The sequence below is a fragment of the Otolemur garnettii genome, unplaced genomic scaffold (genome assembly GCF_000181295.1).
Source record: "Otolemur garnettii isolate 467f Iridium unplaced genomic scaffold, OtoGar3 scaffold00171, whole genome shotgun sequence".
NCBI lineage: Eukaryota > Metazoa > Chordata > Mammalia > Primates > Galagidae > Otolemur > Otolemur garnettii.
Genome location: NW_003852566.1, coordinates 2,994,753 through 3,005,725, shown reverse-complemented (window position 1 = coordinate 3,005,725; position 10,973 = coordinate 2,994,753). Strand labels below are relative to the sequence as shown.

Sequence of the window (10,973 nt, the reverse complement as noted above, 5' to 3'; positions counted from 1 at the left end):
GAGGCTGAGGGGGCGTGTACGGTGCCGGCCCCTCCCCCGTGCTGGGAGGCTGAGGGGGCGTGTACAGTGCAGGCCCCTCCCCCGTGCTGAGAGGCTGAGGGGGCCTGTACGGTGCTGGCCCCTCCCCCGTGCTGAGAGGTGAGGCTAAATTTCTCAGGAAGCCGGTTGGAACCCTGGAGAGTCTCACTTCTGGCTCACTTATCTCCTTGAAGAATCTGGTTCTTTCTTAGGGTTCATTATCCTTGTCTGTGAAATTGGGGGAATTGGAAATGGCAAACTCTCCAGGCCTTCCAGCTCCTGACAACTTTATGGTTGTAGCTGGTAGGTGAGCCTCAGTGCTAGCAGGTCGGCAGTACACTGGCCACAGGTGAATATGCTCCTTAAAATGAACATGTCCCTGAGCGTCTCCTGTGAGCAACTCAGCATTGTTTGGGTTGTGGTGTGACCCTTCTACTTGTCTCTCACCCATTCGGATGACCTGCTCACTTCCTGGTCCTTTCCTTCCAGACTCGGGAACAGCTACAAGCTGATCTGCTGAGATGTCAGGCCAAAATTGAGGATTTGGAGAAGTTACTGGTTGAGAAGGGACAGGTGAGCAGAAGTGATCCCATGTTTTTGCATCTTTGCTTTTCTGTCCTGTTGGTGTGTCTCCAGTGCTTGCCCACACGCCGAGGGGAGTGTTCCACGGAACTGTGTCTACAGCTCCAGAGACACTAGAGAAAAAACCCCAGCAGAACCCTGGTGAGAACATGCTTCCTCGTGTGCCTGTTTGCTGAGTTAAAAACAATCAAAACACATTACAGAATTCTAACTTGGCTCTTTATTTGCCAAATGCACAAAAATAGGAGATAGTTCCAAAAGCAGAGCTGCGTCCAAAACTTTTTTTGACTCGAACCTTGAGACTGACTGAGTTATTGCAGATGCCAGGCCTCAGGCATCATGGCAACAGGGTTCTATGCTGTGATTATTCATGAAAAATCCTGGCACTTGTGCTTGTCAGATTAGAGTCACCTCCACATACCCATCCTCTGCGTTTGATTGGGCAAGGCCTACTTGGCAGCAAGGCCCTGGGATGGTGAAGACAGCAGAGAAGGCCTTGGGTGGAGGTGCAGCCTCTCAGAGGGTAGCATGGAAGGTTAGCACAGGTCAGCCTGCTCTGTGTCAGAGGGCTGTCTGCTCTGAGTGTTTCTCCGGGATCCGGGGTGGAGGGATCACCATTTTGTAAGTGCTCTATCTAGAACTTGTCTCTGCTTAACTGTTCACTGCCTTGGCAAAATTCTTGGTACAAGCTAGTCCCATGGCCTCACCCTAACTGCAAGAGTGACAAGGAGTATGGACAGATGGCGTGTCTGGGGGTACCCTTTCCCTGCCTCCGGGTCATCTGTGGAGATGCTTCTACCCACAGCCTGATGGGTTGTATACCTAGGGAGGTCTGGCAGTGTCTGGCGTGGTCTGCCACAGGACCTAGGCCTGGTGGGACCCTGCAGGTGGGAGGTGGCTGGTGTGAAGGGAAGGGCTATAAGAAGTTCCAGGCTGATTAACAGGGAGGAACTCAGGAAGGGTACCACAAGTCATATGGCTTACAACCAATTCAGACTAATCCCCAGTTAGTAGACCAGGGCTCAGGGTTGTGACTGAGGCTGATGGCCAGTGATCAGGACTCACACTGGCCCAGAGCAGGTCACTGCAGCAGTGTTAATTAAGTGCTGGGGCTGTACCATGAGCACCAAGCTTTCAGGAATGTTATCTGTAAATTATGGTACCTCATTTGTAGCACAATGCTGGGGCCAGTCTGCCTGAGCTCAAATGTGGCTCTGTTGCCTGCTTGTTGTATGACCTTGAGTGAGTTACATGATCTCTTTGGGCCTCAGTTTCCTCATTGTTGAAATGGGCCTCTAGTTCTTCTCACATTAAGGAAGGGGAAGCAGGAGATGCAGAGGGACCAGGGCAGAGACTCAGGTAAGAGAGGATGAGGTGTTTTTCATGCACCTGCCACACTTGGCATTGGCTTCAGTTTCCTTCTTCCAGGCTGAGCTCACACATTTGAACTTGCCTATTCACAGTCTGTGGCTAACTCAGCCTCCCACCCTAGGTCCTCTGTTTGTCCTCTGCTTTGTCCTCACTGCCTGCTGCAGGAAGGGGCCAGCCTGGGGCAAAGCGTGTGGCCATTTGTTTAGTAAGCATTTTCCAGAGCCCTTGGCTTCCACACCCTGAGCTGATGCGTGGGGTGATGGATCAGCATGCTATTGCTGTGTAACAAACCACCCTGAACTTAGTTGTTTAAAACCACAAACATTTTATTTGCTCATAGTCCTGAGGTTCATCAGGGTGGGCTAGCCCCGTCCAGGACTCAGTGGCTCTGCCAGTCTCACCTGGGCTTGTTCTCCATACGGATCAATCCACTGGGGCCAAATGGCCTGAAATGGCCTCATGCTCCTGTTTGAGTCTGGTGCCAGCTGCCTGGCTGGGTCTCTCATCCTCACAGATGCTCCCTGCCTTCTTCACCTGGTGGTCTTGGGACAGGGGAAAGGGCAAGTGCTGAGGCACAAGCACTTTCCAACCCTCTGCTTACAGCTGCAACAGTCCCAGTACCCAGAGCATGTCAGAATTGAGCCCAGCTTCAAGGTGGGAGAAACAGACCCCACCACTTGTCAGGAGGTGCCCCAAAGAGGCATGCACTCAGAGGTGGGAGGGTGTGCTGCAGCAGTCTCCACCCTACCCATTCTGCCCTGGGTGAACAGGGGACGGAATGCTGCTCTGTCCTCTCTGCCCTGCAGGCTGATGAGCCAACACTGGGGCAGCATGTGGTGGTGCAGGGTGATAAATTTTAAGGAGAAGGAAGCCCAGGAGCAACCCGTGTCTTTTCTGCACATTCCTTGTGAGTGGAATCAGACCTGAGATTAGGCCTTGGCTTTTAAGCATCCTAGAAAGACTGGGTGACCCTGGCTGGGTGCAGCCCAGTTCTGTGCTGACCAGTAGAGGAGAGGGGAAGAGAGTAGGAGAGTCTTCCCTTGCCTTCCCTTACTCATGTGTCCATCCATTTTGACATTCCCTGAGCACCAGCTGTATGCCAGGCACTGTGCTGGGCTTGGGAACCCACAGTGACTAGGTGGACTTTGTGCCCTGTGCTCACAGATCTTATGTGGGAGGGATTTGATGAGGCAGAGACACCTGGGTGGGGGGAGGGGGCAGCACAGCTCTGACCAGAGTGTGGGACATGGGACTTGGCCTTCTGGGTGTGCTGAGGGCCTGCCAGCTTGGACTCAGTCCCACTTGAGCTGTGTCTCTATAAGTGATGCTCATAGAATGAGGTCACTGCATCTTGGGAGACGTGAACAAGTGGGGAGGGAGGCCCCCAGACCTGCTGCTGCTCTCTCTGGGGTATGAAGTTCCAGCAGGCAGTGAGGGTGTCTAACTAGCTACTGTCCTTTCTCTGACCCTGCCCTAAAAATGTGCTGTTTCCCCATCAGTGGGCTTCAGTCAGTGTGACATATTTAGTGCTTTTCCTTAGGATTCCAAATGGGTGGAAGAGAAGCAGCTACTGATGAGAACGAACCAAGACTTGCTGGAAAAGGTACGTGACCCTGCTGCAGAGAGTCGCAGAGCTCCGGGGATGCCAGGGCCTCATGAGTGCCTTCCCACGACAGAGGCTCTGGAGCCGGGGCTGCTCTCCTGAGGGAACACATCTTCCTCATGTGGAGTCAAAGCCTCATTCCTGGTTGTGTCCCCTGAGACCTGTCCTGCAGTTTAGACCATCTTCCCAGACACCTTGCAGGGAAGGGAGGGCTGGCCTGTCCTCCTGACACTGAGCTTCCAGGCCACCACTGCCATTGCTTGGGGTTCCAGAGCCCTTTACCCTCCAGCACAGTAGAGCACCTGATATTCTGTCTGTGGACAGCCCCAACTGCCCTCAGGCCATCTCAGCCCAGTTTGGCTGACCCAACTAGGAGCTGGGCCACTCTGGTCATGGAACTTTCCAGAGCTCTCAGGAAGTCTGGGAAGTAGATCTCATGCTCTGGGATTAAGACCATAGCTTTATCTTTTCCTCTTTATTTGTGTACAATGTGATCCTTCTTATAGTAAACCTACTTGCACTGAATTGTGCAACCATCACATTAATATAGTTTTAGAATGTTTCAGCTCCCCAAAGACCCCTCCTGCTCACTTGCAGCCGTCCCCCTGTCCCAGCTCCCCGTCTCTGGCAGCACCATGTACTCTATATCTCTATAGATTTGCCTTTTCTGGATGTTCCATGTAAGTAGGATGAGACCCAAGGTTATGCCTCCACTTTGAAGTGTCTAGAATGCCAGCACTGGGACCCTTGGGAGGGGTCTCAGTCCAGCCCCAGCTCTGCCCTTGACCAGCATGTGGCCTGTCCCATTCCCTGTGTTTCTCACTGGTGTTTGGGACAGGGCCAGTCGTCATGTGAGCTGGCCTGGTGCCATGGTCTTGCTCACCAAATTCCAGGATCCACAGAAAACTCTCACATGTTCACCCCATTTCCAGGTGTCCCTGTGGGGTGGGACCACATGGCGTAGAGACCCTCTGGGTCCTCCCACATTGGTGATCAGGGTAGTGACCTCTCACTGGTGGCAGGACTTGCTGCTGCTTTTATGCTCCTTAAACAGAAACCAGCACACAGAACTGTTAGGCAGCTGTCTAGTGTCGCCCAGCTGGTTGCAGGATCTGGGCATCTCGCTTCCCAGTCTGTGCCCTCAGGGAACTGCTGCCATTAAGACTTCTTATGCAGGCTTTGTGGGGAAGCAGGAGAGGCCCTGGCCTCCCTGCTGCAGTTTGCTGGGCTTCTGTCAAGGGGGGCTGATTCAGGGGGATGGTTGAGTTGAAGAATCTGGCCAGGTTTTGAGAGGCACTGGGCACTCATGCTTCCCCCATGTTTGACCTCAGGAGGGACTTAGTACCTCTGTGCCTCAGTTTCCCCATCATTCATGTATTCAGCAAATGTATAAAGAGCCCTTACTTTATTGCACCAGGCTCAGGACTACACAGGTGTAGTCCTGGCTCAACCTCTGCCTTCCTAATTCCCATCCTCATCAGCAGAAAGGGCCTGCAGCCTCCTGTGCTTGCAGCAAATCCTCTTCCCTCCAGCAGTGAGTCCTTAATTTTCTTCAGGCCACCCACTGAGGTGGCTGGTGATCAAGGGACCCTGGTGTAAAGGCCAAGGGCTCTGCCACCTGCCCATTAATCTACAGGTCTCTTTGCTCTAGATTTACAGACTGGAAATGGAAGAAAACCAGCTGAAGAATGAAATGCAAGACGCAAAGGATCAGAACGAGCTGTTAGAATTCAGAGTGCTAGAACTTGAAGTAAGAGACTCTATCTGTTGTAAACTCTCAAATGGAGCAGACATTCTCTTTGAACCCAAACTGAAATTCATGTAAAGCTCCCAGATGTTTTTCAAGCATGTGTAAAGGGGACATGTGATAGTTTTCTTCCTCCCTTCTTTCCTTCTTTTCTTTCTTTAAATCTGTATGTTCAGAATAATTTCACTGCCTTAATATGTTCTGGAGAGAATGCTCACTGAAGTCTATGGACATGTACCAGAGCTAATATATTTATTGCCTACAGCTTGTTTTGCACTTAATAAAATAATTTGTTTTTGCAATAGTTTGCCTTTTTTATTTGTGTTTCATTTCCATAACTACTACTTTCCTGCATGCATAGTCACCGGGCACGCATTCTGCAAGCCCAGACAGAAGCACTGTTGCAATTAATAACACACCTTTTTAAGTAATCTTGCATGCAGCAAATCTCACCTTTTGAAATAGCAGAGTCTGACCTGGCCAGCAATTGACTCTCTAATGTGTTTGATGCCAGTTTGGGCCTATTTTCTATGTGCCAAGGTAAACACAAGGTAAGTAAAGACAGGGTAGAAGGATATATTTGTGTAGGGATTTAAGAAAACTAGTTATGTTGCTCAAACTCTTCCATCCAGTAGACGCAGACCCAGGCATCACAGCCATACTGCACTAAAGAAATTGCTATTTGTAACTCAAACTGCAACTCGGAACAACTGGAGGGAGATTGATTGCTGTTCACACGTAGAAATCATGTTCCTTAAGGAACATCCCTAATGCACCCAGTGGGGTTCAGTGAAAGAATATTATTTTTATTCCTTCCAACTGAAGTCTTGCCTCGGGTGTGTTACTGTATTGCCTTGCTCTCATGGATTTTCATAGTCCTTTTCTGTTTCTGTTTAAAAATCATTGACATTCTGAACATCACTTACGTTTGTGATGAGTTTCTCGAAGCACTTGTGACACTGCTCTGCTCTGTCCCAGCTGAAAGCTCTGCATGAGTGAAACCTCAGCCAAAGCGAGCACCTTCCCAGTGTGTGTGGCTTCTCTGAGTCTGTCTCTCCTGGCTGAGTTACACTGTCTGCATTAGAACTTCCCATCTGTGCCTCATTGTGTTGGCAGGGACGGTGGCCTGAGTGTCTCCCCACACCAGGTGCTGCTGTGTTACTCAGCTCTTGCTTGGGCATGACATGAGTATTTTATTTGTGTGACAGAACTGGAAGTGATGTGAGGTCGTTGTTAATCCCGTGGCTTTTAGAAACCTTTCACTAGGCTTTGAGTCTTCCTCATGAGAATTCCATAAGCTCTGCTCAGTTGACTGGGAATTTCTTCAGTTGCCTCCACCATCCTTCGGAGCCATCATAAACCAATTTTCTAATGTTAGTTCATATAAAATATGAGCCTTGGGGGTCACCTTTTCTATGGAGACTCTATTTAAACAAATTTGCTAGTAGAAAGGCATATGTGAAATGGAGCCATTGTGAATTTTATTCTTCTTGGCTAGTAAGAGAAATAAGGTTTTCTCTCTAGACTGGTTCAAATCTAGTTGGCCAGGTTGAGGATTCATGTAAATTGAATTAGTGGCCTCACCCTTCTTCTTTGCTTCACACTCACCCAAAAATTTCTTCTTAAGACCTGCCATCCAAATTTGCGTTCCTCTCAGTTACATTTCTTAGTTGAATTATTAAGTAAGCCCATGAGTTCTATAGCTAAATTCTGCTGGAATGGTCCAAAGCATGCTACTTTTATCTTACTGTAACTTCTGTCAAATAAAAGCAGTTTGATTTAAAGGTATAATTTGAAAAGGTCTTCTCTGCTACCCTGCCATGGCTGATCTGTTGGTAAATGTTCCAAGTCAGCTTTATGTAGGAGCCCCATTTGAGACCAGAGGGCTGCTCTGTCGCTGTGCCTTAGTCCTGTAAGTAACTAGGTTTCTCCTGTCATTTTTAAAACTTGTCACTTTATGTATGATTAATAAGTACTTCTGAGAAAATGCTTTCATTTCCTTCCTTGGTAGGCAGGTGTAGGATGACCATCAATTGTATTAGTGTGGTTCAAAAAAGTGTATAAGCAGAGTCGTCAGATTATACTGAAAAGACCAGGAAGCCAGGGTATGGGTCCCAGCCCTGTCCTGGCGTGGGGCCTCAGACTCAACTTCCCCAAGCCTCTGTCTTTTTGTCTACGGAATGACAGCAGTGACACCTGCCTTGTGGAGTTGTGTGAGGAGCAAATGGCGTAATGATGTGCCTGGCACAGAATAACACACCATAGTCAGTGGCTTTTGTTAGCTATTCAAATTTAGTGTAATTGTTTTTTATTAATTTTTTAAATTCTGTGACCTCATGGGTTTTGATCTTGCAACAGATAAACTCATGTAACCATTTCTTCCTAGCTGAATAGGTAAGGAACTTCCAAAGGAGATCTGCTGCGTGGAAAGGCGTGAAAACAAGGAATTTCATGGACAAGGCTACCGTAGTCCCAATGTGCCCTTTAGTGACACCTTTGCCAGCTGGAATTCGTTGGTTTTTGCTGAGTAACGTGGGAAAATGGCAAGTAGTGAATAATCCAATCAAGTTCTGTTTTTAAACCAAATCTTTTCCCCAGGAGAGAGAGCGGAGGTCGCCAGCATTTAACCTCCAAATCACCACCTTCCCTGAGAACAACAGCAGCGCTCTCCAGCTGTTCTGTCACCAGGAAGGAGTTAAGGTAGTGTGCTTGGGGGGGTGCCTCCCCTAAACTGACCGCCCAGGCCTCACTCAGATGCCAGGCTCAGTTGTAAAGGGGGATTGTGTCCTTGTGCCTTGGAAAGAATTGGTTTTAATGAGATATTCCTTGTCCTTCCACTCTTTGTTGAAAATCATAGTTTGTTCATTTTCTAAGGGTCACCAATTGTTACTTTATTTTGACCTGTGTCCTTGAAAGACTTGGGAAGTAGCCTTGAGTGCAAACCCCAGCTTTCCCCCTGCTCTGCTCCGATCAGTCAACTTCCTGAGCCTTAGCCTCTTTTTTATGATGTATAAATGGCAGTACCCACACTGTGATGCTAGGGTGACAGTGCAGTTAGATAACAAGTGAATGGAGGGGTGTGACTGGCACGCAGTAAGCTGTGCAGGTGAGGGCTCTGCTTATTGTGAAGGCCCAGGGTTTGCCCGGTGCCTGGAGCCCTGCTAGGCCCTGTGGGCAATGTCCTCCTGACCCACATGATTCCAGGGGCCTTTCTAGAAAGCAGATTTTGTGCTGGTGTAAAACTCAGCAAATAAACAGCAGTTATGGCTTTTTCCCCTCACTCCCCAGAGGAGCAGCAAGGCCCCAGGCCCGTCCTGCTGCAGGCACTCACAAAAACGGAAAGCCTAGTGTATCACCAGGAGGAAGTCGTGGCACTAGAAATTGGTGTGGATGATCTTTGCAGCTCACACAAAAATGAACGTTGGAAATCTTTTCCAGGATGTGAATATTTCTGAACTTATGAAGAAATTAGATATCCTTGGCGATAACGGGGTAACTATGCTCAATCGGTTTCTGGTTTTGTGTGCTTGTTTGATCTGGGTGTGTTCTGTCTGACTTTTCTTTTGTTGTCTTTTTTTTTTTTCCCTCTGATGTAAGAGATCTAATAAAAACAATGTAAGGCTTCTCTCTGGCCATGTTCCTGTGTGGGAGGCTGGGTTTGTACTTGTCAGAAGTGGGGTTCCAGGGTGAGATTGTCTTTATGGCCTGTGATAAGGGGGCAAAAAACCCTAATAAGTGCCATTCACAAAGAAGGTGAAGTCACTGGAGTTTGATGAAATCAGAAAGGGATATTTTTGTATTTCTGAAAGACTGGCTTAAATGAGGCCGTTTCTCAGGGGCTTAGTGTCACTCGTGAAATGTCCTCAGCCAGAGGGACAGGAGAGGGAACTGGCTCTCGGGCTGCGGCTCAGAGAGGCGTTCTTCCAGTTGCTTGGTGCTGACTGTCTGCACGTGGATTTGGGATCCAGTGTAAAATGCCCTTGCCCATTTTTGTGTTTTAGAATTTGAGAAATGAAGAACAGGTTGCAATAATCCAAGCTGGAACTGTGCTTGCCCTGTGTGAAAAGGTAGAACCCAGCGGCGTCGCTGTGCTCACACTCTGTGCGGCTTCCCAGCACCATACAAGAAACCCTCCATTGGCATCTGGCTTTGTGTGGGGAGCACGTGTGTCCGCGTGTCTGCATGTGCACACATGCATGCCTTTCTGTTTTTGGAAGGAGAGTCACACATGTTCATTGTAGAAAACCCAGAGATGTTGGGTGCATTTCCTTCTGGTTGCTTCCTCACACCCATTTTTGTTGTTAACTTGGTTGAAATCATACTTGATGTCTGGGTTTTGATCCTGCTTCAGAAGCTCCCCATGCCATGTGAAGTGGTTCACAAGCCCCTGTCTTAATGTCCCTGCTCATCCCACTGTGCAGCACTGTCAGTCATTTAGTCCGTCCTTGACTGGTAGAGATCTGGGGATCCAGTTTTTCTCTTTTTACAGTCATGCAGTGGTGAACTTTTTTTTTTTTTTTTAAGACAGGGCCTCACTCTGTTTCCCAGGCTAGAGTGCCGTGGCCTCAGCCTACCTCACAGCAACCTCAAATTGCTAGGTTCAAGTAGTCTTCCTGCCTCAGCCTCCTGAGTAGCTGGGACTACTGGTGATTACTACAACAGCCAGCTAATTTTTTTTTTTTTAGTAGAAATGGGGTCTCCCTCTTGCTCAGGCCAGTCTTGAATTCCTGAACTCAAGCAGGCCCTGCCATCTCAGTCTCCCAGAGTATATGAGCCACTGTGCCCGGCCAATGGTAAACATTTTTACACATGAATTCCTATCTAAATTTTAAAATATACCCATAGGCTAGATTGTAGAAGCAGAATCATTGAGCCAAATGATAAGGATGATTGTGAGGGACTTGGCATCATCAAAACAGTTTGCACTAGAAAGTGCAATTACGCTTCTCCCGTGGCCTAATAATGCATCCCTGGCTTCACGCTGGCCCAGCATGTTACCATAAAAAGAACCTTGCCCCCTAGATAAGTGAAAAGCTATGTGATGTCATTGTCTAAGTTTTATTTATTTGGGTACTAGTGATGCTGAGTTTTTTGGTGTGTTTCATCTATTTTCTTCTTCCTTGTGAATTGTAGCTGCATTTCTTTTGAGGATTTTCCATTGAGTTTGTTCATCCATCCATCCATTTGTTCAACAAATATGTATTTGTTGTAAATGTTTTTGTTACTGACTTCTCTGTGTGCTTTACATATTGAAGATACTTTATGACCTTTTCTTAAAAATATATTCCTGATTTGTTTGCCTTTTATGTTGTTTTAGAAACCCAAAACTCTTTGTATAGGTCTAAAACTCACGTGAGCCCTTTCAAATTACATGAGTTAAACTTTAAAATGCTATTTTGGTAATGATGAGGTCTTAACGATCTTAGCATTTGTTCCAGAATCTTTGGGAAGGCATTTAAAATAGAAATAGTGTTTCTTCCTTGAGCACTTGTCCATTCTCCACAATCAGGTAAAGAACACTTAACAGACTGAAGGCCAAACCTTGCCCAAGGTCACACAGGTAGGAAGTGGTGCAGAGGGTTGGAGTTGGGCTTTCTGTCCTGTCAGGTCACCTGGCCCAGCCTGCCTCTCCAGGTGAACAGTGGAAGTGGT

The 10,973-nt window shown here is 47.9% G+C and overlaps 1 protein-coding gene across 2 annotated transcripts in view; it reads left to right on the top strand.

The window, feature by feature from the left end:
- The window catches only part of JAKMIP1 (janus kinase and microtubule interacting protein 1), an 85,124-nt gene that overhangs the window by 55,685 nt on the left and 18,466 nt on the right, over positions 1–10,973 (top strand). Inside the window, exons 10-15 of one of the 2 annotated variants that reach the window (XM_023519305.1) lie at positions 508–591; positions 3,512–3,574; positions 5,226–5,324; positions 7,920–8,021; positions 8,760–8,813; positions 9,323–9,388. In XM_023519305.1, the coding sequence (XP_023375073.1) occupies positions 508–591; positions 3,512–3,574; positions 5,226–5,324; positions 7,920–8,021; positions 8,760–8,813; positions 9,323–9,388 (468 nt within the window). Of the gene's footprint in view, positions 1–507; positions 592–3,511; positions 3,575–5,225; positions 5,626–7,919; positions 8,022–8,759; positions 8,814–9,322; positions 9,389–10,973 lie in introns of those variants that run through there. The other variant, XM_012811632.1, reaches the window with a different exon arrangement.